The 27,601-nt window shown below is 44.8% G+C and overlaps 1 protein-coding gene across 1 annotated transcript in view; it reads right to left on the bottom strand.

The window, feature by feature from the left end:
• The window catches only part of NPR2 (natriuretic peptide receptor 2), a 428,259-nt gene that overhangs the window by 151,818 nt on the left and 248,840 nt on the right, over positions 1 to 27,601 (bottom strand). Inside the window, exon 5 of the mRNA XM_069205697.1 lies at positions 17,237 to 17,331. Within this exon, the coding sequence (XP_069061798.1) occupies positions 17,237 to 17,331 (95 nt within the window). The remainder of the gene's footprint in view (positions 1 to 17,236; positions 17,332 to 27,601) is intronic.

A 27,601-nucleotide genomic window follows, 5' to 3' on the forward strand; every position in this document is an offset into this window, starting at 1 on the left:
GGAGCATGGAATTGTAAAACCAATACTGGAATCAATATTGGGGTACAGTTCCCAGTTGTTAGACACCTTACATGGCCATATTCGGAGTTACCATTGTGAAGCTGTACCTAGGTATTGACCTATGTGCAGTACACTCTTAAAATGGCATCTACGCACTCGCGAAGTCCGTGAAAATGGGCCAGGACGACGTGGGGGCACACAGGTAGTACATGCACTATTTCACAGGTGTCTAAAGACAGACCCTTTGGAAGCCAAGGCAGTTTGCTAAAGACACACCATTCACAGTTGGATAAAGACAGACTCTTCGCAAGACATGGCAGTTGGTTAAAGACAGACCCTTCACAGTCAGCTAAAGACAAACCCTTTCGCAGTTGATTAAAGATAGATCCTTCGCAGTTGGCTAAAGACAGACCCTTCACAGTCGGCTAGACAGACTCTTCACAGTTGAATACAAATAGACCCTTCACAGTTGGCTAAAGACAGACCCTTTGCACTAGATTAAAGATAGATCCTTTGCAGTTGGCTGAAGACAGACCCTTTGGAAGCCAAGGAAGTTTGCTAAAGACATACCATTCACAGTTGGATAAAGACAGACCCTTTGCAGTGGACTCAAGACAGACTCTTCGCGAGGCAAGGCAGTTGATTAAAGACAGACCCTTCACAGTTAGCTAATGACAGACCCTTCATGGTTGGTTAAAGACAGACCCCTCACAGTTGGCTAAAGACAGACCCTTCAAAATCAGCTAAAGGCAGAGCCTTTGCAAGGCAAGGCAGCTGGCTAAAGACAGACGCCTCACGGTTGGCTAAAGACAGACCCTTTGCAGTTGGCTAACAACAGACCCTTGGCAGTCGGCTAAAGACAGACCCCCTACAGTTGGATAAAGACAGACTCTTCTAAAGACTTGACAGTTGGTTAAAGGCTGACCCTTTGCAGTCGACTGAAGATAGATCTGTTGCAGTTGGCTAAAGACAGACCCTTTGCAGTCGGATACAGATAGACCCTTTGCAGTCGGATACAGATAGACCCTTCGCAGTCGACTAAAGACAGACCCTTCACAGTCGGCTAAAGACAGACCCTTCCCAGTTTGATAGAGACAGACCCCTGGCATTCAAACAAAGACAGACCATTCACAGTTGGCTAAAGAAAGACCCTTCACAGTTGGATAGAGACAGACCCCTCGCGTTTGAATAAAGACAGACCCTTCGCAGTTGGCTAGACAGACCCTTCGCAGTCGGCTAAAGACAGACCCTTCACAGTCGGCCATAGACAGACCCTTTGCTCCAATGACATTGCTCAAGTCGTCCAACAACAAGTCATCCACAAACCACCCTTGGCATGCAGCTATTTCAGGAGAAGCCAACAGCAAGTGTGCGAGCTCCTGTGCGAGACGGCCACCTGCCATGAAGTCATGGAGGCGGCTTTGTGTGTTTAAAGATTCCCAGCACATTCTGCCTCCCTGGCACCCATGTCTCCTCCTTTCCTCTAGGCTGCTTCTGTGCTGTTTCTTTGTGAGCCTTACTCCTCTTGCCACATTTGTACCTCTTTCTTCAACGATCAGTTCTGTGTTTCTTGTTCCAGTCGCAGCAAAAATAATCAATGCAAGAAAGACAAAAACAACTAGAAAGCAAACTCAGTGCAAACTGTATGACTGCTGTAGAGAAGCACAAGCAGGAACAAAAGGTGAAAAGAGATGGTGAAGGAGGCATGGCCTCTCGTAACATGGCCCCTTTTATGGAACTCATGGTGGGTCAGCGAGAGGGCTTTAAAAGAGCCTGGCAGCCGCACCCTGACCCACCTGTAGCTCGGGGTTCAAGTACTGCAGGAGAAGGGGGTACGGTGCACTGGTGGGTCCAGCACTAGTGATGAGAGTGCGCACGAGGGTCTTACGTGCTAGTGCAGGGGTGAGTACAAGGTGATTCCTGAGAGCTGTGGGTACTGGAACCAACCTTCTGATACCAAGGAAATCTGACTATCTAAGGGCATACCGTGGTCCAACGAGGTGCCCAGGGCTCATGCCACGTACAATGAGGGGTGGGTAGTCACCCGGATTAGAGGGCAACCTGGAGTGCCACCAGACTGAGTCCGAGGGTTATATTTACTAACATTTTACACCATGTTTGCATCACAAAAGTGACACAAACCGACGCAAACTCTTTTGTTACCTATTTACTTTCCAGAGCATAACTTGTTTTACGCTGAAAAATACCCCAAAAGTAACAAAGCAACCCGAAGCAATGCTTTGCATTACTTAGCACGAAGGGGGCATTACATGGGTGGTGCATGGGCGTCACCATGCAACCACCCATGCCTTTCGATGCAAAACCCTATCTACAAACAATACTAGTCAGACTTTAGTTCCAAAAGTTAATGCCATGTAAAGCAGGTGTTCCAAGGAAAAATGTTTTCATTCTCCTTTGTTCCTCGACTTTGCATGCGTGCTGCACTGCGCAACACACATGCAACGTAGGAAAGGTTTTAAAGAGTGTCTACACATTGTATTTTGTGAAGGAAGAGAACCCTCCTAGTACGAAACCTATGCTAGACTCACGCACACACCCATGCACTATGGTGCAAAGGTGTGTGACCGGCGCTCAGCAGTGAAAATACACATCCGCGCCAGAGAAAGGGGAGGAGAGAGTCATATCTCTGTGACTCTGACACTCTCCTGCTCTCCCTCTCTTGCAACGCAGTACAGCGCAGCATCTGTCACTGCTGCCCTGCTTGACCATTTAGTAAATCTGTGCCCTAGTCCTGAGTTTAACCGTCTCTCATCCATAGAGCTCTCTCTGAAAGAGAGAGACATCTACAGGGGTCACAGAGATATCTTCAGAGGTCACAGAGACATCTTTACAGGTCACAGAGCCATCTTCAGAGGTCGCAGAGACATCTTCAGGGGTCACAGAGACATCTTCAGGGGTCACAGAGATATCTTCTGAGGTCACAGAGACATCCTTACAGGTCGCAGAGACATCTTCAGAGATCACAGAGACATATTTACAGGTCACAGAGACATCTCCAGCAATTACAGGGACATCTTTACCGGTCACAGAGACATCTTCAGAGGTCACAGATACATCTTCAGGGGTCACAGAGACACCTTCAAGAGTCACAGACATATCTTCAGGGGTCACAGAGATATCTTCTCAGGTCACAGAGGCATCTTTACAGGTCGCAGAGACATCATCAGAGATCACAGACACATCTTTACAGGTCACAGAGATATCTTCAGAGATCACAGACACATCTTTACAGGTCACAGAGATATCTTCAGGGGTCAGGGACATCTTCAGAGGTCACAGAGACATATTTGCAGGTCACAGATACATCTTCAGAGGTCACAGATCCATCTTCAGGGGTCACAGAGACGCCTTTAGAGGTCACAGAGACATCTTCATGGGTCACACAGATATCTTCAGACGTCACAGAGGCATCTTCTGGGGTCATAGAGACATCTTCAGAGGTTACAGAGACATCATCAGGGGTCACAGAGATACCTTCAGAGGTCACAGAGACATCTTTACAGGTCACACAGACATCTCCAGAGATCACAGAGACACCTTTACAGGTCACAGAGACATCTTCAGAGGTCACAGAGACATTTTCAGAGGTCACAAAGATATTATCAGAGATCACAAGGACATTTTCAGAAAGGGACACCTGGGACTTGGTTACAAGTGGGTCGGTTAATTCTGACCCATGCATAAACACCTATTTACGTATGCCTTGGAATTACGAGTTTGCATGTATTTAACGCATCCAATAATTATCAGATGTGTTAAATACCTTAACCTTCATTAAATTGCAGCAGGTCCAACGTTTGCCAAAATTTAACTGGGGAAAAGCATACGGTATTTACTGCATCATGCGGCTCTTGCTGCGTTAAACACCAAAATCCGCATGTTATTCCCCACCAACTTATAATAGTTGTCATTTATCACATTCAATTAATAACGTACCCTGTGATATTGTTATCTATCTGGTGCGTTAAATAACATTTTCACTCAGAATCAGACCCTATGAGTTGCTTGACGTCAGCATATGAAAAACCTTTGAAACCACATGACACTACCAGATGTGACGACGGAGCCACGTAAACATGGATAGGGGTCAGGCCCAGTGATTAGTCCTTTGGGACCCCACTGGAGAGTGGACACAGGTGTCAAACAGAGTTGATAGAAAAGAACACAATTACTCTGTATAGGTATTTTTGACAGCTCTCATGAGGTTGTTAATTCAGTGAGGGGGTGTCGTCGTAAATCAGTTAAACAAAGCAAATATGCCACCATTTTAATAAAACAGGGACCGCCCCCTACCTTCCCCAAGGGGTAGGACCCTTCATGCCTCACACATGAATATAAGTCGGAACAATGAATGCTGGCACCACGCATACCCAAACAATGCGGTCGGAACAAGGAATCCTTTACCACGAATGCCTTAGCAACTATTTTTCATTGTAAATGCATTCCTGGTAAAGGCATGTGTGGAATGGCATGCGTGGTTCCAGCATGCGACCCCCCCACCACACCACCCTTACCACCACCCCTAAAACAATTGTACCCCAATCTCTCACCCCGCCCTTAAAAACAATTCTACTCCTACCCAACTACCCCGCCCCTAAAACTACCACACCACTAAAAACTAAATATACCCGACGCCGGGGGGGGCGTGGCCAGCTGAGCAGCGAGATGGCCGCTCTTTGAGTGAGCTCCGCCGGCCAGATTGAAATCCTTCAATAATCCTGCACATCGGGGCGAGCACAAACTGCCAAAACCTACAAAAAATGTGCGGATGACGGTGCGACGCAGGTGGAGGCAGGAGAATCGTATTTTTTATTGCCTGTGAGGAGCTGGGGGACGGCGCGGCCTGAGGGCGGAACTGGCGGTGGCGTCTGACGGAGCTCGCTGGTGGAGGAGCCGCGACTCAGGCCGGGGGCTTGTGCTGGCGGCGGGGCCTGAGCTGGGGCAGCGCCGGGACGCGGAAAGGTCCCGGTGTTGTTAAAGCTGCCCAGAGGATCCTGCCGGCGCTGTGGTGCTGGGGCGGCCTGGGAGGTAAGCCCGCGGAGCCGCGTGGCCGGGCAGCGGCTCTGGACTCGGGGTGCTGCTCGCGAACGCGGACGAAGCCGGAAAGATGCAGGACCCCCAATAAAAACTATACGGGTGACATTTGAGCTGCACTCCGACGGACGGAGGCAGCCCGCTGAACATCAATGCTGAGCCTGAGACGGGGGTCGGAGTAACAGATTTCAGAGGCGGCGGCCGCCATTTTGGGGCCAAAACTACCGATGACAGAGTGAGGTGGCACGTGGACTGTAGAGAGGCTGAGCTCCGGCGCGGAATCTCGCGGTTGCCGAAGGCGCCCTGTGGAGGAAACTAGAGCTCTTGAGAAGGTGGAAGTGTCTGATCTGCCCGGCACCGCGAGTGGCGTGCTCCGAAGATGCAGAGGTGAGGCGCCTGGGGGCCTGTGAGCAAACACAGCTGGGCAGAAGGCGGATTGTGGATAGTAGGGACAGGTGCTGCTATGACCTGTCCGGTTGCCTCGTGAGTGCGGGGGGGTGAACGGAAGGCCCTCCCCCCCCCGCCGACCTGAGCTAGTGGATGGCAGAGTGGTCATTGGCTTACACCCTGGCAACTGTATTATACAAATTCGGAGAGTCAATCTAAGGGAACCCAGTGGTGGTGCTGGCGGCGACAATGGGGCTTGTTAGAGCGGAATCAGTCAGCGAGAGCGCAGTGAAGGAGATAGAGGTGCCCGGCTGCGGCTACGCGGGAGCGGAGGTGGCTCTGGGACTTGGCTGGTAGCTCGCGGCAGGACCGGGTGGATCTCTCTCTGCCATGGGGAAGCATGATGCTAAGCAGCCGAAACTGAACTTTGATCATAAGCGCTCCACGCGGCAGGGAGAGTTGGAGCAAGGGCCCCGGGCGGCGGAGGGGCGCGACCTGGCCGCAGACGACCAGGGCGAAGATTTGCGCACGTTGATGCTTGAGATGCGCTCCAGCCTCCGTAATATTGATACTAAACTGGACAATCTCACCAGTCAGTTAGACTCTGTGAAAACCCAGGTGGCCACACACGAGACGAGGTTGGACACGCTTGAGGCTCGCCAGTCTGAATTTCATGAGTATCAAGGGGAAACAAGGGACCAACTCCTGCACATGGACAAATTATTGGGAATAATCCATGCAAAGAATGAGGACTTGGAAGCACGGTCCTGGCGCAATAATCTACGCATCACAGGAATCCCGGAGACCACTGCCATAAGTAAGATGGAAACATATATCACTGAACTCCTACACGAACTGTTTGACCCCAACCTCTCGGCGGTGTTTGTGGTGGAGAGGGCGCACAGATCGCTGGGCCAGAGGCCCCCTGTGGGTGCGCCGCCCCGACCTATAATTGCGAGAATCCTGAACTACCAAGACAGAGACTTGATCCTTAAACTGGCGAGGGGGAGAGGATCCATCACGCACAAGGGAAATAACATCTCCTTTTACCCTGACTTCACCCCGGCTGTCCAGGCCGCCCGCCGTGAGTTCCTGCCTGCAAAACGACTTCTTCTGCAGGCGCAGAACCCGTACCCCCTCCTCTACCCGGCTAAATTAAAGGTGTCCTTCGAGGGGTCTGCCCACATATTCACTGATGCCTAGGAGGCGATGAAGTTTGCTAAACACGTGGGACGCAAATCCGCACAATGTTCCAGGGATGCTGTGGAGAAAGGGGATAGCAGGCTCTGTGACAATGAGTTAACGTGGATCCAATCTAATATACCCTGTGGGGAATTGCTCCTAGTTAAAAGTGACTTCTACCCGCTGGAGGGGGAGAAGCACTTGTGATGCCTGTTGTTCAATCTTGTCATCTGCTATTCTAGATAGATCTAATTATTAGGTTTTGTGCGGCGAGGATCCCCTGCAGATCTTCCGGCCACCCCGTTTCACACGGGGAAGTAGCCGGCATCGCCACACCCCCTTGGGAATGTTCCCTTGCTTATTAAAATGTCTCTTTGGGGATAATAAGGGGAAGGTTAATCTACGACCCGGTTGGGGGGTTGGAGTGGGTAGGGGGAGGTGGGTTGGGTTTGTTATCTTGTTGTTTACTGCCAACATCTATTGTATGCTACCTAGGTGGTGTCTTGAACGTACAGCCTGGTCATTGTCAACATGTCTTACTGCACTTTACAGGATGTGTGACAGAAATGCCAAAAGTGGATAAAACCTTGAACTGTCTCACCTGGAATGTTAGGGGGCTCAACGACCACAGGAAGGCTAGGTTGGTACATGCGTATTTGGTGCGGCATGGTGTGGATGTCTGCCTATTGCAGGAAACGCATTTGAACACTGCCCCTGCCCAAAGACTGCGTCACACTAGATGGGGCCATGTTTATTCAGCTATTTACTCCAACTATGCCCGAGGGGTGGCGATACTGTTAAGACGCGGGTTGGACTGGCGGGAGGGCGCTGTTCAATGTGACCCAGAGGGGAGATATGTTTGGGTACAGGGCATTGTGTGTGGTGTTTCGGTAGTATTTGTGGCTGTGTATGGGCCTAATGTAGACTCTCCAGGTTTCTTCCATAAGCTTTGGGGGCAGGTGAAAGCCACTGGATGGGATACAATTGTATGGGGTGGTGATTTCAATGCAGTACTTGATGACACAGTAGATAGGAAGGGGGCAGCTCGCACATTGAATCCGTTGGCGGGTTCCGCACTACGGGAAATAATGCAGGATGGAGTGTTGGTTGATGTATGGCGAGGTAGACATGGGGACCTGAGGGAGGGCACCTGTATATCGACCTATAGCGGCGCGTGGTCTCGTCTTGACTTTTGGCTTGTGTCGCGAGATGTTGCACTGTGGACGTCACAGGTAGAGCACATGCCCCGTACAATGTCCGACCATGCGCCCTGTATGCTGAGGTTACTACTCCCTGGGGGTCCTTCTCAGGCATTCTCATGGCGACTCCCACCCCAGGCACTACTTGATGTTGCATTCAGGGAGGAGATACAGACTGATATTATTGACTATTTTGAGCGTAATGCGGGGTCGGTGGACACAGAGGCGACACTGTGGGAGGCCTTCAAGGTCGTCATTAGAGGCCAATGTATAGCCCGGCAGGCGGGTGTATTGAAGGCGATACGGAGCACTCTGGTAGCACTTGAAGCCGATATAAAACGACTCGAAAGCACTTTCTTAGAGGCTGGGGAGTCAGAAGTGGCGGGGCTATTGAAAACCAAATTATTGGAATATGAAGAGGAGGCATTGAGGGAGGTCAAGTTCCTGGGGAAATATGCGGAGGCGAGGCGCTACGGCGAAGGAGGGAGACCGGGAAAGGTCCTAGCAAATATGATTAGACCGCCGCGTCCCGCGACATATATCCATGAACTGCGCACAACTGATGGCGAACTGCTTCATGACAAGGATAACATTGTAGGAGCATTCTCCAAGTTTTCTTCTCGTTTATATACCAACACTCAAGATGAATGCCCAGAAGAGCTTATATCCTATCTAGATTCCATTGCATTGGCATGGCTCAATAACAAGGCACCGGGACCTGATGGTCTCACAACAGCTTTCTATAAGGCATACGCAGATGAGCTGTCGCCCAGGTTGCTGGCGGTGTACGAGGAGGCCCTGGAGAAAGGGGTGTTGCCTGCCACTATGCGCGAAGCGCTGATTATCACGCTGCTGAAGCCGGATAAACCTGCTGACGATCTAAACTCATACAGGCCCTTATCTCTGATTAATGTAGATGTGAAAATTTTAGCCAAACTGCTCGCGAACCGGGTGCAACCAATGCTGTCGATGGTCTCACTCCCCGACCAGTCCGGTTTCATACCAGGTAGGGCGACCTCCCACAACCTGCGAACGATCTTCGCTGCATTACATTACCTACACCCCGAGGTTAGAGCTGCCGTGGTGTTTTTAGATGCCACTAAGGCCTTTGATACTATTGAATGGCCATATTTATTCCATATATTAAAAAGGATGGGTTTCAGTACGCTGCTGATTAGAAAAATTTGCCTGCTTTACACTTTACCTACAGCCAGAGTGCGGGTGAATGGTCTGGGGTCGGAGCCGTTCCCTGTATTGCGTGGTACCAGGCAGGGTTGTCCTCTCTCCCCGCTGCTATTTGCCATAGCTATGGAGCCGCTAGCTGCGAGGATTAGGCAACATCATACTGCAAGAGGTATAGGATTCAGTTCTAGAAATCTTCTAATATCACTATACGCGGACGATGTGACCCTTTATCTTACCAATCCTGCGGACAACTTGGATCCCATCCTGCGGAAATTTGTCCGCTTTGAGGGTTTCGCGGGCATCTCCATCAACTGGTCTAAATCGGTAATCTTTCCCCTCACGGACGGCACTGCGGAGGTGTGCTCTGAATACCCCCTGCGCTGGGAGGCGTAAAAAGTCAAATATCTGGGGATTTGGATAAGTCGTGACCTTCAGGAGATTTGGGGCCTTAACTTTGGCAGGGCTATGATGTGGCTGAGCGAGAAAGTGAAATTATGGGCTTCCCTGCCCCTATCACTAACTGGGCGGATCGCGTTGACAAAAATGATAGTGTTACCCAAATTCCTTTATATATTCGTCAATATACCTATACCGCTTGCAGCACACTTCTTCACCACTTTGAGGTCATGCCTGGTTGAGCTGGTGTGGGCGGGTGGACAAGCCAGGATAGCGTGGGACACGCTGGCGCTGCCACTGCGACAGGGAGGTTTGGGTGCCCCAGATATAAAACTGTATGCCCTCTGCGCTCAGGCTCAGTTCCTGCATTTTTGGACCCACCCTGTCCCTTTTCAACCTCACGTGGCAGTGGAACGAGATGTGGTGGCGCCCCTTCCACTTGGAGTGGCGATATGCGCTAAGGCAAGGCGTCCTAGAGAAGATGTAGATACGGCTAGGATGCTGCAGTGGGTATAGGAGGAGTTGCGCAGGGGGGCCGGGGTCCCACTGTTGTATGCTCCATCGCTCCCTCTGTTGCATAACCCGATGCTGCCCTGTGTGGCTGATGGAATAGCTGGTCACCTGATTGACAGGATGAATCTCCGCACCTTTGCTGACCTCTTTCCCAATGGCAAGTTTATGCCTCCCCCGGCGCCGGAGGAGGGAGGTACGGTGCCCTTTTCCGAATTATTTCTGTATCATAAACTACGTGCGGCGTGCCGGACACTATTCGGGGGGTTCCCTGATGCGCCGCCGGTCTTTACAGCTTTGGAGGCGGTGGTGGGCTCCCCTTCTCCCCGAAAGCTAGTAACTCGTATTTATCGCCATATGCAAAACATGACACCAGTTGAAGCGCCTAAATCTATGCTGTATTGGAACGAGGAGCTCCAGCCTGAGATTTCTGAGGAACAGTGGGAGTTCTGCTGTGGGCAGCTTGCTGAGCTTTCGCCAAATTACAAGCTGCGTTTAATACATTTTAAATACCTGCATAGGTTCTACAGAACCCCCATCAGCCTGAAAAGAATGGGGCTTAGGGAGACGGATGAATGTTGGCGTTGTGGGTCGGCCTTGGCCTCTTTTCTACATATAGCTTGGTCCTGCCCGAGGTTGAAGGGTTATTGGTCTCAGGTTTTTGTATCGGTAAACCAGATAGTGGGCCGCTCTGACGTCCCTTCCCCTCTGATTGGGCTACTAGGTTATGTCAGAGACACTCCGCCAGCAGTGCGCAGGCTGCATGCATTACTTTTACTGTTTGCTAAGCGACGGGTGGCGATACACTGGGGTAGGCAGAGGGTGCCCGCGGTGAGGGATTGGCTGGCGGATGTAACTTACGGGCACACGCAGCTAACCACATTCTGGGAGTTAATGCCAGCTGCATCTAGACCCCGTGACATTTGGGATCCGTTTGTGAGCTGGGCTCGGGAACATCAGAGCCGGGAATCAGAGGGAGATACCCTAAGTGAATGATCCATGGGAGGGGGGTGGCGGTGGGGATACATCGCACTCCTCGCCTCTCACATCAGGGAGGATATGCCTTTAATACTAGCATGACCCTGATCGCTACCCCTGTTTTTCTCCCGCGGCTGCCCTCTATAAACACCAAGGCAGAATGTTGTGAACATTCTGAGCCCATGTGCCCAGTCTAGGTGCTTGTAATCTCTATTGATATGGACATGATGACTATTGTAATATGTTCCTTTTTGTAGGACACCTAAATGCATACTATATGTAACACACTAATGATGATAATTGGCAAGTTTGTTTGTTGTATTTTTTATAACGAAAAATGCTCAATTAAAAAAAAAAAAATATATATATATATATACCCGATGCCCCAACCCCTGCCCTAAAACTACAGCGACCACACCTGCCTCCCTTAAACCTAAACTAGCCCCATCCCACCCCTAAAAACTAAAAATACTACGACCCCCCCACCCTCCCCTAACACTACCACGACCCCCCTAAAACCTAAACTACCCCAACCCACCACCTCTGCCCCTAAAACAACCCCTAAAAACTAAAAATACCCCAACCCCCACCGCCCCTAAAACTACCACTAAAAACTAAAAATACCCGACCCCCATCCCTAAAACTACTGTGACCCCCTCACCCCCCTAAAACCTAAACTACCCTGACCCCACAGCCCGCCCCCAAAAACTAAAAATACAACGCCCGCCCCTAAAACTACATCAACCCCACCACCCCCCTAAATCCTAAACTATCCCGACCCCCCGCCCCTAAAACTACTGCAACCCCCCACCCCAAAACCCAAACTCCCCTGACCCCCCACCCACCCCTTAAAACACCCCAACACCCCACTCCGCCCCTAAAACTATAGCGACCCCCTACCCCCAAAAACCTAAACTACCCGATCCTTCACCCCGCCCCTAAAACAGCCCCAGCCCCACTTACCTGACTACTGCAACCCCCACCCCCTCTAAAACTTAAACTAGACTGACCCCCACCCCGCTCCTACAAACCAAAAATATCCTGACCCCCCCACCCCTGCCCCTAAAACTACAGTGACCCCTCCCAACCCCTAAAACCTAAACTACCCCAAACCCCCACCCCGCCCCTAAAAATACACAGATCACCCCACCCCGGCCCCTAAAACTACTGCAACCCCCCACCCCATAAAACCTAAACTACCCTGACCCCCCCACCCCTGCCCCTAAAAACAAAAAATACCCGACCCCCTACCCTCGTCCCTAAAACGGCCCCAGTCCCACTTACCTGACCACGTCCTCCTCAGAACCCGACTCCCTTCTTCTGTACCTTAACCACGCATGTGCGTTGTTCAGCACATGTGTGGCTAAGGAACAGAAGAACAAAGTCATGGTTAACGGAAGAGTTGTTCAGCTTTCGTTGTTCACGACTTCGTTCTTCCGGAGTCATGGTTTGGGATGTTTTCCCTCACACATACGTGCCAGCTCACCTCCATTCCAGTGCGTGTTGGGGCATTTATTTACTCTGAAGTGTTGTAGAGCACCAGAATGGCCTCTAAGCACATTGACTAAGCTGCTGCTGCTGTTGTGTCAAGGTTTCCTGTAATGATTCTGCTCTGACTTCTGCAAGCGGTGGTTATTGGAGTTTAAAACAGAGGTGCTTGGGTCAAATTTCATCTTATGTGTTATCAGTAAGTTGGTCAACCAGGACCTGGGCTGGGCCATTCTAGATGGTTCCAGACCACAGTGCGTGGCCGGCTCTATGGGTAAGAGAGGGAATAAGCTGTCAAACCCCAAGGTTCCAGGTTACCAGGAACTTCTGATTCTCCTTGTTTTACGGAAAGTCTTCCCAGAGACTGAAGTCCCTATTCTGGCATAAGATGATGACCATGAAATGTGAGGTTGGAGTAGGGGAGCAGGGTGTTAGTTCTCAAGTTTTTTTGAGGAAGATTTTGCGATTTTTGCCTCTAGATGGATGAAGGCTACCCTATGGTTCCACTCCTTATATCTGCTCTTTGCAACGGTTGTTACTGCAGCAGTAATAACCCATCAAGGAGGTCTCTGGTGATATCAAGAACCATATTTAAAAGGTTTTACACCACTTCTCTTCTGACGTATTGATGGGTTCGAAGCTGTTTAGTAGCTGTGTGTGGGCTGCGCTGATACGGCTAGTTTCAGACTGTAGGAAGTTGGCAGTATTATGTCTTACGACTGGGGGGACCTTAACATGTAATCCTAACACCGTAACCAGACGTGGACCTCGGGTTGACTCAGTCCTGGTAGAGTGGCAAAGAGCAGTCAGCCTCCTTGGAAGAACATGTGAAAAGTATTTCAGAAAAACAGCATGGACGATAAGTAAATGACATGACTCAAAAGAAATCCGACACCAATTTAGAAAAATAAAGCAGATTTTTATATTAAGTTAGACACCAAAACAATCATACAACCAGAGTTGTAGATTTATAAAGCGTTCAGAAATAGATGCACTTTAAGTTTTCAAACGGGTAAATGGAGAGAAACAGTGTGCAGTCGGTCACTTGTGGGATGAGTTCTGTGGAACCCACCTGGGGTTAAGTTCTTGCAGGTCCCTAGACCAAGTCTCAACAGACAGCATCTCGTTGCCTTGCCCAGGGGGTCCGGGTGCAGAGGTGCTCTGGCTGTCCTTGGTTCTGACAGGTTCCACAGGAGCGGTCACAATTGCACCACTTGACAAAAACACACCTGGAGGTGGATCTACACTCTACCCTCGGAGACTAGAGGCTTTTGCTTTCTCAGGACCTGGATTCCACAGCTGGAACTTCACTACCACATCTGGCAGCTCCAGATGCAGAGGTAGCCTTAAAGCTGTCAATCACTGGAGGGTCCCACCAAGGATGCATTGCCACTGGCTTGAAGTCACCTTCTTGGGGATGCAGGATCTCAACAGTGGGGTCGTTTGGTTGCTATTGCTGGGAGCTGGGCTGGAGTCGGTGATGTCCCGGAAAAGGTCAGTTACCGGGCTGGTGACCGACAAGTCCACGGGTACCTTGTTGTCTGGAGGTCAACAGGACTGATGTAGCAGCTCGAAACTTGGTGTGAGCTTCACTACAACTCCTGGGGTGTAAGTCACTGTTTCTCTTTGGGCTCCTTCACGAGGGGCCCAATGGATTGCACTTCTTGTGAGGTAGCATGGTGATTCTTCGGCAGGTTGCAGTGGACTGGTTCCACAGGGGAGTCTGCTTCAGTTTCTGGCATCCACTAGAGTCCCCCTTGCTGGGAGCAACAACTTTTTGCCATGGGCACATGGCAAACACACAGGTCCAGTATATGGTCTCCTAAGGGCACTTAACTGCCCTGTATTTGCACTGCGGCAGATTCCAAAGTCCTGTTGCCAGTGACAGCATCTTCTCTGTGCCTCTTCTCAGATTTAAAGTCAGAACTGAGGTTCTGCTGCCCGGGGAGCCCCTTAAATAATAATTTTAGGGGCGTTAAGGATGTGGGGGACAGTGGCCAATGGGCTACTAGTCCCTGCACCTAATCCGCCCCTGAGGTGACAACTTCCTGTGGGTGTACATTACTTATCTACCCAGAACCCTCTAATTTAGAGTCTGCAAAGATGGCAGAACCCTTCCTTGGCTAGCCTTTATGGGGTGTACACCTCTTGCATTTCCAATTTTCCTGCCTGTCAGCTTGGACAGGGCGGGAAGGGCTTTGTCCTGAAGTGGGGACAAGAGATTACATATCAAGAGCAGTGAAAGGCTTTGAGGCTCACTGCCTTGACCACTGTAAACACTAGCCATCCTGGGAGGGTGGGGGTGTGACCTCCTTCCTGCCCATGTCCTTCGACCCCATCCTGGGGAAGTGCTAGCACGAAAAGCATGAAGACAGACTCTTGGTGGAAAACTGCTCTAGGGAACCCACCAAGGCAGGAGAAACGTAACTTGGTGGGCATCCTCTGAGGATGCCACCTCTGTACATGCTACATAACCCTGGGCTCAAGAGTCATGTTCAGGGCTAACAACCTTGGTGTTTGACACTTAACATGAGAGAATTCGGCCAGGCCATCATGGAGCTGGGCATCTGGGGTTTGTCCAGGAGCCAGCCCATGTTATCCTACAGACCGCCGGTCAATTGCAGTAGCATTAAGTTTTAAATGCTATCACAGGGCCATAAATGCTTGTGCATGTATGTCCATACTCATAACACAGTGCACTCTGTTTCCTGGGTTATAGGAGGCCTTCTTCAGGGGTTACTGACCTATGCTATGGGCAGTGAGGTTACTCTGCCTTCATGTGGTGTGGGCAGAGTCGAACTCAAGCAGACAAGCTGCTTGTGCAGGCTGACATGGCAGCTCTGCAGGCTTTGCTTTCACTTGGGTCACGGAGGGTGGCACACCCAGTGCTGCAGCCCTGGTGACCCCTTTACCCATCCCTTGGTGCCACTGGTACCATTTACTAGGGCCTTACAGGAGTGGTAAAGCCCTTGCCCATTGGGTTTACTAAATCACAATCCAGTTTATTGGAAGGAGCACTGGTACTGGGCTCTGATTAGCAGGCCTCAGTGCACTTTCAGGTTAAAAGCAACAGCGTAAAGCAGCAAAAAGTGGGGGGTGACCATCAAAAAGGGCATTTTACAGCACGGCTACTATGATTCTAGGAGGATCTGCTGGCAATATGTATTGGAATTAAATTTGGGAGGGTTCCACCTTCCTTACTTTGTTGCAGGGATGCTGCTTTGCAGGATCTATCTGACAGGTTTTCCTCCGGCCTGACTCTGATTTTCTACTTCACGATCATAGCCTTGGATGTCCTAAAGGAGGGATGATTCCTCACTAACATTGCCCATCATTCTCCTGAGCTCTTGCCTTGGGGCGGTGACTGTTCTTGAGAGTGGGAGGGATAAATGGACCTGCGATAGAATGTTAATAGTTCTTAGTAGTATTCCAAATGGTAGGCATAAGAGAATATCTTGAAGTACTTGTTAAGTGCTCAAGAAGGCCTTTTATATAGTGTTTGGTGTAGTATGCAATAACAGATCTGTTCTGAGATTGTCAGATCTGGAGTCGAAAAAGTTGTTTAAGATCGAGATTTCACATGATAGATTTTTGTGCTTCTTTCGCCTATTATTCAATAGATTCTTAGGTTGCAAAGCGTATATCCTCTTAGATCTACTGACAGGGTGGAAAGTCCAATTCATCTAGCCCTCTAATAACTTTGCATATTGCGCTATGTCCCGACTGGAGTCTGGTGTTTATTAATGCATCTCCACTGACGCCAGAGAAGCTGCTGGGCCAAGGATGCCCTGCGTGCCCATTCACCGGAGAGAAGTTCTAAAACCCATCCTGGAGACTCTTAAGAACAAGAACACTGGACCCAATTTTCCCTGCTTTCTATTTTGTAACTAATCCTCCATCCACTTCTAGGGAAGAGGTCTCTCTGCACACCTTTCTCTACTTTCACATATTGGAGGTGGGACGGAGGTGTTGGGAAGAGGGAGGATAACCTGGAGGGGGGTGCAGGGATCTGCCAGAGTTAGGCCATCAGAATGTGGGCACATGCAGATCCAGGCCTGGTGCGCAAATACTCCTGAAAATTCAGCAGTGGTGTAAATTGCTGAGGTCTGAAAGGGATGGGCCTGCAGGTTGGATGGGACACACCGGGGCACACATTGAAGGTGTGAAGAAGAGAAGAGGCTTAACTTACTTGAAAGTGATTCAATTCACACTGGAAGGCAGAGGTGACATCCAGACCTTTGCCTTGACTCCTCTAGTTTGTTTCTGTTGTGTGACGTGCTATTGCGGATCAACAGAACAATAGCTTACCTTGAGCACGAGGGCCGACGACAGAAGTGATATCTTTTCTCAGATGGTTTGTCACTTTAGATCTTGGACGACTTTATCATAAAGGTGACTCTTCAGCCAATGGGTGAGGTGAGAAAAGGGAGCACAGGGTTCTTCTGATGTAGTTTCAATGGCAGAAGGGATCCGCAAGGAACTTCCTATACCTCTGCTATCTTTGAGCTGTAGTAGGTTCTGTTTTTGTTATTGTTACCAAAATGTTTTAAGTAAATTTCAGGCAGCTATTTCACCCATTGCTCACATGTTGTCACACCACGTCACACATATCAGTTGTGGAGATGGGGTGAAAATTCAGAATGTTGATTCTTCTGCGGAGCTTGCAGATAAAGTTTGTTTGAAAGGTCTGACTCATGTTCTGAATAGATGGTTACTGTGTTTATTTTGTATGAAACAACTATTGGTAAGTAACTTTAAGGGGCAGCTTGCAGTATGATTCAGTCTTTCTTGCACAGATGATCTCTGTAACAGCCCACCTTCAGCACACAGTGATCACTGGACAATCAACAACTCACCTCAAACTCGCCCGTGTCCTGGTCGCCCATTGTCCAGAGGTTGAAGTCGGTGTCTCTGTCGTTGCTCTTGTCCATGCTCACTAAGCCTGTGATGCCTGCCAAGATAAGAAATGACATTTAGCTATCAACCAGGTGGGTCGGCTTCATGAAGATCATGCGCACAGCTTTCAGAGGTGCCCTGGTCACCTTGAAGGACAACAAACATCTACCTTGACAGAAGGAATTGGCTGTGGAGACTGGGCACTGGTAACATCTGGAACATACACATAGCTAGCCTCCAAAAACACATTCAAGGTCAGTGATGGCAACTGTTCTCCTTGATTGCAGCAAACCTCAGAAGCTTTTTCTAATTAAATGAACGTATGTTGGGCCTCCCAGATGCTACTTGTGGGAAAGAAGGTGTTCCAGTGTGAAGGCTTGCGGTAAGTTTATTTCTTAATTACAGGAGAAACTACTGCTACTGCCAGCAACGGAGGTCGCAAGCTTATTCCAGCCCTCTCATAGCTCCTTCACAACCCTCCACATAACCATTCCACCGGCATCCTGGCCCCCCCAGGTGCCACCAGGTTCCAAGATATGGAACACAACACACCTTTCCCCTTTGGCAGATAATATAGTGATACAAAACAAAACAAAAAAAACGCAAAAATTCCAGAAACTAAAACATAACAACTGAAAATACAATATATGTACCATATACAACCCAAGATGTGAGTACAAATGAACACAATAACTAGTACATTACATTTCCTGTAAATGGTACGGGAAATTGAATACTTAACATATTCAGAAACATTTTCAGGACAACGATTGTTTGATCTTTGAAATTTTCGTTAACACATTTTCAACTTTACTGGCACACCATGCATTTGAAATTCACTTGGAGTTTGAAATTGGCTTGGAACGACAAACCTTCACAGATCGGCACATCCATGAACTCAATATTCATCCACACTCAGAGGAGGATGTTCAACACCATCTGATCCAACGTACATGGCAGCTCTGCAACACAAACCCTGATCATATCCCAAAACCTTCAGCTTGAGGCACCATGATGGGATCCGACCACTTAGGTAAATCTTTTCCATATACAATTGGTTTTTTTATACAAACCCAGTCACCCATACAAATGTTCATGTCGGGGTCACAGACTACACCATTTCGGTTACCTATTTTCAGTTAAGAACTATTTGGAGAAAATGAAGATTGCAAAAACACACAGATTTTAAACATATGGAGTTCTCACAGTGATTTATACTACTTTATAGTTGCTCTGGAGATCGAATTCAGACAAATGTTAATACCGGAAGATAGGCCTCTGTTCTTATTCATATCTTTCTTCAATTTTGCTTGATACTTTTCTACACGCTCTCTGATTTTCTTAAACAACGCTCTCTGATTTTCTTATAATCAGTGACTGGAACAACGCTCTCTGATTTTCTTATAATCAGTGACTGGAACAACGCTCTCTGGTTTTCTTATATTCAATGCTTGGAACAACGCTCTCTGGTTTTCTTATATTCAATGCTTGGAACAACTTTCTCTGATTTTCTTATAATCAACGCTTGGAACAACGCTCTCTGATTTTCTTATATTCAATGCTTAGAGCAAAGCTCTCTGATTTTCTTATAATCAACGCTTGGAACAACACTCTCTGAATTCCTTATGATCAATGCTTGGAACAACACTCTCTGATTTTCTTATATTCAATGCTTAGAGCAAAGCTCTCTGATTTTCTTATAATCAATGCTTGTAACAACGCTCTCTGATTTTCTTATATCATTGCTTGGAACAACAATCTGTGAATTTCTTATGACCAACGCTTGGAACAACGCTCTCAGATTTGCTTATAATCAATGCTTGTAACAACGCTCTCTGATTTTCTTATATCAATGCTTGGAACAACACTCTGTGAATTTCTTATGACCAACGCTTGGAACAACGCTCTCAGATTTGCTTATAATCAATGCATGGAACAACGCTCTCTGATTGTCTTATTATCAATGCTTGGGACAACGCTCTTTGATTTTCTTATTCAATGCTTGCAACAACGTTCTCTGATTTTCTTATAATCGGTGTTTGGAACAACGCTCTCTGATTTTCTTATAATCAGTGCTTAGAATAATGCTCTCTGATTTTTTTATATTCAAAGCTTGGAACAAAGCTCTCTGATTTTCTTATAATCAACGTTTGGAACAATTCTCTGTGAATTTCTTATAATCAATGCTTGGAATAACGCTCTCTGATTTTCTTATAATCAGTGCTTGGAACAACGCTCTCTGATTTTCTTATTCAGTGCTTGGAATAATGCTCTCAGATTTTCTTATAATCAATGCTTGGGACAACGCTCTCATTTTCTTGTAATCAACGCTTGGAACAACACTCTCTGGTTTTCTTGCAATCAATGATTGGAACAATACTCTCTGATTTTCCTATAATCAAAGCTTGGAAAAATGCTCTCTAATGTTCTTCTAATCAACACTTGGAACACGCTCTCTAATTTTCTTATTCAATGCTTGGAATAACGCTCTCTGATGTTTTTATTCAATGTTTGGAACAACGCTCCTAGATGTTCTTATAATCAACGCTTGGAACAACACTCTCTGGTTTTCTTGCAATCAATGATTGGAACAATACTCTCTGATTTTCTTATAATCAAAGCTTGGAAAAATGCTCTCTAATGTTCTTCTAATCAACACTTGGAACAAAGCTCTCTGATGTTCTTATAATCAACGCTTGGAACAATGCTCTGTGAATTTCTTATAATCAATGCTTGGAACAACGCTCTTTGATTTTTTTATAATCAGTGCTTGGAACAATGCTCTCTAATTTTCTTATAATCAGTGCTTGGAACAACGCTCTCAGATTTTCTTATAATCAATGCTTGGTACAACGCTCTCATTTTCTTGTAATCAACGCTTGGAACAACACTCTCTGGTTTTCTTGCAATCAATGATTGGAACAATACTCTCTGATTTTCTTATAATCAAATCTTGGAAAAATGCTGTCTAATGTTCTTCTAATCAACACTTGGAACAACGCTCTCTGATTTTCTTATTCAATGCTTGGAATAACGCTCCTAGATGTTCTTATAATCAACGCTTGGAACAATGCTGTCTGATTTTGTTATTCTATGCTTGGAACAACTCTGTCTGATTTTCTTATTCAATGCTTGGAACAACGCTCTGTGATTGTCTTATAATCAACATTTGGAACTACTTTCTCTGATTTTCTTATAATCAATGCTTGGAACAATGCTCTCTGATTTTGTTATAATCAATGTTAGGAACTACGCTCTCAGGTTTTCTTATTGAATGTTTGGAACAACGCTCCCTGAATTCCTTATAATTAATGCTTGGAACAGCACTCTCTGATTTTCTTATATTCAGTGCTTGGACCAATGCTCTCTCATTTTCTTATTCAATGCTTGGAACAACGCTCTGATTTTCTTCTAATCACTGCTTGGAACAACGCTCTCTGATTTTCTTATAATCAATGCTTGGGACAACGCTCTTATTTTCTTGTAATCAACGCTTGGAACAACACTCTCTGGTTTTCTTGCAATCAATGATTGGAACAATACTCTCTGATTTTCTTATAATCAAATCTTGGAAAAATGCTGTCTAATGTTCTTCTAATCAACATTTGGAACAACGTTCAATGATTTTCTGATAATCAATGCTTAGAACAAACCTCTCTGATTTTCTTATAATCAACGCTTGGAACAGCACTCTCTGATTTTCTTATATTCAGTGCTTGGACCAATGCTCTCTCATTTTCTTATTCAATGCTTGGAACAACGCTCTCTGATTTTCTTATAATCAGCGCTTGGAACAACGCTCTCTGATTTTCTTATAATCAACGCTTGGAACAATGCTCTCTGATTTTCTTATAATCAATGCTTGGAACAACGCTCTCTGGTTTTCTTGTATTCAATGCTTGAAACAACACTCTCTGATTTTCTTATATTCAACACTTGGAACAACGCTCTCTGATTTTCTTGTAATGAACGCATGGAACAATTTTCTGTGAATTTCTCATAATCAATGCTTGAAATAAGGCGTTCTCCTTTTTTTTTGGAACCAGTTCTTGGAACAACGCTCTCTGATTTTCTTATAATCAACGCTTGGAACAACGTTCTCTGATTTTCTTATATTCAACACATGGAGCAAAGCTCTCTCATTTTCTTAAATCAACGCTTGAAACAACGCTCTCTAAGTTTCTTATAATCAACACTCTCCGATTTTCTTATTATCAATCCTTGGAAAAACGCTCTCTGATGTTCTTATACTCAATGCTTAGAACAAACCTCTCTGATTTTCTTATAATCAACGCTTGGAACAACGCTCTCTGATTTTCTTACAATCAATGCTTGGAATAACGCTCTCTGATTTTCTTATATTCAATGCTTGGAACAACGCTCTCTGATTTTCTTATACTCAATGCTTGGAACAATGCTCTCTAATTTTCTTATAATCAATGCTTAATCAGCGCTTGGAACAATGCTCTCTGATTTTCTTATAATCAATGCTTGGAACAACACTCTCTGATTTTCTTATAATCAACTCTTGAAACAACGCTCTCTGATTTTCTTATAATCAACACTCTGTGAATTTCTTATAATCAACGCTTGGAACAACGCTCTCTGTTTTTCTTATAATCAGTGCTTGGAACAACGCTCCCTGATTTTCTTTAAATCAACACTTGGCACAACGCTCTCTGATTTTCTTACAATCAAAGCTTGGAACAACACTCTCTAATGTTCTTATAATCAACAGTTTGAACAACGTTCTCTGATTTTCTTATGCAATGGTTGGAACAAGTCTCTCTGATGTTCTTATAATCAATGCTTGGAACAACGCTCTCTGATTTTCTTACACTCAATGCTTGGAACAATGCTCTCTGATTTTCGTGTATTGAATGCTTGAAACAGCACTCTGATTTTCTTCTAATCACTGCTTGGAACAACGCTCTCTGATTTTCTTGTAATCAACGCTTGGAACAACGCTCTCTGATTTTCTTATAATTAGTTCTTGGAATAACGCTCTCGGAGTTTCTTATAATCAACCCTTGGAACAACGCTCTCTGATTTTCTTATTATCAATGCTTGGAACAACGTTCAATGATTTTCTGATAATCAATGCTTAGAACAAACCTCTCTGATTTTCTTATAATCAACGCTTGGAACAACGCTCTCTGATTTTCTTACAATCAATGCTTGGAATAACGCTGTCTGATTTACTTATATTCAATGCTTGGAACAACGCTCTCTGATGTCCTTATTATCAATGCTTGGAACAAAGCTCTCTGATTTTCTTACAATCAACGCTTGGAATAACGCTCTCTGATTTTCTTATAATCAACTCTTGGGACAACACTCTCTGATTTTCTTATAATCAACGCTTGGAACAACGCTCTCTGATTTTCTTATAATCAGTTCTTGGAATAACGCTCTCTGATTTTCTTATATTCAATGCTTGGAACAATGCTCTCTGATTTTCTTATATTCAATGCTTGGAACAATGCTCTCTGATTTCCCTACAATCAATGCTTGGAATAACGCTCTCTGATTTTCTTATAATCAACTCTTGGGACAACACTCTCTGATTTTCTTATAATCAACGCTTAGAACAACGCTCTCTGATTTTCTTATAATCAGTGCTTGGAACAACGCACCCTGATTTACTTTAAATCAACACTTGGAACAACGCTCTCTGATTTTCTTTCAATCAAAGCTTGGAACAACACTCTCTCATTTTCTTATAATCAATGCTTGGAACAACGCTCTCTGATTTTCTTATGATCAGTGTTTGGACCAGTGCTCTCTGATTTTCTTATAATCAATGATTGGAATAACACTCTCTGATTCTCTTATAATCTACGCTTGGAACAACGATCTCTAATGTTCTTATAATCAGCAGTTGGAACAACGTTCTCTGATTTTCTTATGCAGTGCTTGGGATAACGCTCTCTGATTTTCTTATTCAGTGCTTGGAACAACGCTCTCTGATTTTCTTACTGAATGCTTGGAACAATGCTCTCTGATGTTCTTATAATCAATGCTTGGAACAAAGCTCTCTGATTTTCTTATACGCACTGCTTGGAACAACGCTCTCTGATTTTCTTGTATTCAATGCTTGAAACAACACTCTCTGATTTTCTTATAATCAACGCTTGGAACAACGCTCTTTGATTTTCTTATAATTAGTGCTTGGAACAACGCTCCCTGATTTACTTTAAATCAACACTTGGAACAACGCTCTCTGATTTTCTTTCAATCAAAGCTTGGAACGACACTCTCTCATTTTCTTATAATCAACGCTTGGAACAACGCTCTCTGATTTTCTTATGATCAGTGTTTGGACCAGCGCTCTCTGATTTTCTTATAACCAGTGATTGGAATAACACTCTCTGATGCTCTTATAATCTACGCTTGGAACAACGATCTCTAATGTTCTTATAATCAGCAATTGGAACAACGTTCTCTGATTTTCTTATGCAGTGCTTGGGATAACGCTCTCTGATTTTCTTATTCAGTGCTTGGAACAACACTCTCTGATTTTCTTACTGAATGCTTGGAACAATGCTCTCTGATGTTCTTATAATCAATGCTTGGAACAAAGCTCTCTGATTTTCTTATACGCACTGCTTGGAACAACGCTCTCTGATTTTCTTGTGTTCAATGCTTGAAACAACGTTCTCTGATTTTCTTATGCAATGGTTGGAACAACTCTCTCTGATGTTCTTATAATCAATGCTTGGAACAACGCTCTCTGATTTTCTTACACTCAATGCTTGGAACAATGCTCTCTGATTTTCGTGTATTCAATGCTTGAAACAACACTCTGATTTTCTTCTAATCACTGCTTGGAACAACGCTCTCTGATTTTCTTGTGATCAACGCTTGGAACAGTTTTCTGTGAATTTCTCAAAATCAATGCTTGAAATAATGCTCTCTCCTTTTTTTTGGAACCAGTTCTCTCTGATTTTCTTATAATCAACGCTTAGAACAAAGCTCTCTGATTTTCTTATATTCAACACTTGAAACAAAGCTCTCTGATTTTCTTACAATCAACACTTGAAACAACGCTCTCTGAGTTTCTTATAATCAACCCTTGGAACAACGCTCTCTGATTTTCTTATAATTAGTTCTTGGAATAACGCTCTCGGAGTTTCTTATAATCAACCCTTGGAACAACGCTCTCTGATGTTCTTATTATCAATGCTTGGAACAACGTTCAATGATTTTCTGATAATCAATGCTTAGAACAAACCTCTCTGATTTTCTTATAATCAACGCTTGGAACAACGCTCTCTGATTTTCTTACAATCAATGCTTGGAATAACGCTGTCTGATTTACTTATATTCAATGCTTGGAACAACGCTCTCTGATTTTCTTATTATCACTGCTTGGAACAAAGCTCTCTGATTTTCTTATAATCAACTCTTGGGACAACACTCTCTGATTTTCTTATAATCAACGCTTGGAACAACGCTCTCTGATTTTCTTATAATCAGTTCTTGGAATAACGCTCTCTGATTTTCTTATATTCAATGCTTGGAACAATGCTCTCTGATTTTCTTATATTCAATGCTTGGAACAATGTTCTCTGATTTCCCTACAATCAATGCTTGGAATAACGCTCTCTGATTTTCTTATAATCAACTCTTGGGACAACACTCTCTGATTTTCTTATAATCAACGCTTGGAACAACGCTCTCTGATTTTCTTATAATCAGTGCTTGGAACAACGCTCCCTGATTTACTTTAAATCAACACTTGGAACAACGCTCTCTGATTTTCTTTCAATCAAAGCTTGGAACAACACTCTCTCATTTTCTTATAATCAACGCTTGGAACAACGCTCTCTGATTTTCTTATGATCAGTGTTTGGACCAGCGCTCTCTGATTTTCTTATAATCAATGATTGGAATAACACTCTCTGATTCTCTCATAATCTACGCTTGGAACAACGATCTCTAATGTTCTTATAATCAGCAGTTGGAACAACGTTCTCTGATTTTCTTATGCAGTGCTTGGGATAACGCTCTCTGATTTTCTTATTCAGTGCTTGGAACAACGCTCTCTGATTTTCTTACTGAATGCTTGGAACAATGCTCTCTGATGTTCTTATAATCAATGCTTGGAACAAAGCTCTCTGATTTTCTTATACGCACTGCTTGGAACAACGCTCTCTGATTTTCTTGTATTCAATGCTTGAAACAACACTCTCTGATTTTCTTATAATCACTGCTTAGAACAACGCTCTCTGATTTTCTTGTAATCAACGCTTGGAACAATTTTCTGTGAATTTCTCATAATCAATGGTTGAAATAAGGCTCTCTCCTTTTTTTTGGACAGTTCTTGGAACAACGCTCTCTGATTTTCTTATAATCAACGCTTAGAACAACGCTCTCTGATTTTCTTATATTAAACACTTGGAACAAAGCTCTCTGATTTTCTTACAATCAAAGCTTGAAACAACGCTCTCTGAGTTTCTTATAAACAACCCTTGGAACAACGCTCTCTGATTTTCTTATAATCAGTTCTTGGAATAACGCTCTCTGAGTTTCTCATAATCAACCCTTGGAACAACGCTCTCTGATTTTCTCATTATCAATGCCTGGAACAACGTTCTCTGATTTTCTGATAATCAACGCTTGGAACTACGCTCTCTGATTTTCTTATAATCAATCCTTGGAACAACGCTCTCTGATTTTCTTATATTCAATGCTTAGAACAAACCTCTCTGATTTTCTTATAACCAACGCTTGGAACAACGCTCTCTGATTTTCTTACAATCTATGCTTGGAACAACGCTCTCTGATTTTCTTATATTCAGTGCTTAGAACAACGCTCTCTGATTTTCTTATAATCAGTTCTTGGAATAACGCTCTCTGAGTTTCTTATAATCAACCCTTGGAACAACGCTTTCTGATGTTCTTATTATCAATGCTTAGAATAACGCTCTCTGATTTTCTTTTAATCAATTCTTGAAATAACACTCTCTGATTTTCTTGTATTCAGTGCTTGAAACAACGCTCTCTGATTTTCTTTTAATCAATTCTTGGGACAACACTCTCTGATTTTCTTATAATCAACGCTTGGAACAAAGCTCTCTGATTTTCTTACAATCAATGCTTCGAATAACGCTCTCTGATTTTCTTATACTCAATGCTTGGAGCAAAGTTCTCTTATTTTCTTATAATCAGTTCTTGGAATAACGCTCTCTGATTTTCTTATAATCAATTCTTGGAATAACGCACTCTGATTTTCTTATATTCAACGCTTGGAACAACGCTCTCTGATTTTCTTATTATCAATGCTTGGAACAACGCTCTCTGATTTTCTTATATTCAACGCTTGAAATAACGCTCTCTGATTTTCTTATAATCAACGCTTGGAACAACGCTCTATGATTTTCTTATATTCAACGCTTGAAATAACGCTCTCTGATTTTCTTATAATCAAAGCTTGGAACAACGCTCTATGATTTTCTTATAATCAACACTTGTAACAATGCTCTCTGATTTTCTTATATTCAACACTTGGAACAAAGCTCTCTGATTTTATTACAATCAACGCTTGACAGAACGCTCTCTGAGTTTCTTATAATCAACAGTCTCCGATTTTCTTATTATCAATGCTTGGAACAACGCTCTCTGATTTTCTGATAATCATTGCTGGGAACAACGCTCTCTGATTTTCTTATAATCAATCCTTGGAAGAACGCTCTCTGATGTTCTTATACTCAATGCTTAGAACAAACCTCTCTGATTTTCTTATAATCAACGCTTGGAACAACGCTCTCTGATTTTCTTACAATCAATGCTTGGAATAACGCTCTCTGATTTTCTTACTGAATGCTTGGAACAATGCTCTCTGCTGTTCTTATAATCAATGCTTGGAACAAAGCTCTCTGATTTTCTTATACGCACTGCTTGGAACAACGCTCTCTGATTTTCTTGTATTCAATGCTTGAAACAACACTCTCTGATTTTCTTATAATCACTGCTTAGAACAACGCTCTCTGATTTTCTTGTAATCAACGCTTGGAACAATTTTCTGTGAATTTCTCATAATCAATGGTTGAAATAAGGCTCTCTCCTTTTTTTTGGACAGTTCTTGGAACAACGCTCTCTGATTTTCTTATAATCAACGCTTAGAACAACGCTCTCTGATTTTCTTATATTAAACACTTGGAACAAAGCTCTCTGATTTTCTTACAATCAAAGCTTGAAACAACGCTCTCTGAGTTTCTTATAAACAACCCTTGGAACAACGCTCTCTGATTTTCTTATAATCAGTTCTTGGAATAACGCTCTCTGAGTTTCTTATAATCAACCCTTGGAACAACGCTCTC

The sequence above is a fragment of the Pleurodeles waltl genome, chromosome 1_2, assembly GCF_031143425.1.
Source record: "Pleurodeles waltl isolate 20211129_DDA chromosome 1_2, aPleWal1.hap1.20221129, whole genome shotgun sequence".
Taxonomy (NCBI): domain Eukaryota; kingdom Metazoa; phylum Chordata; class Amphibia; order Caudata; family Salamandridae; genus Pleurodeles; species Pleurodeles waltl.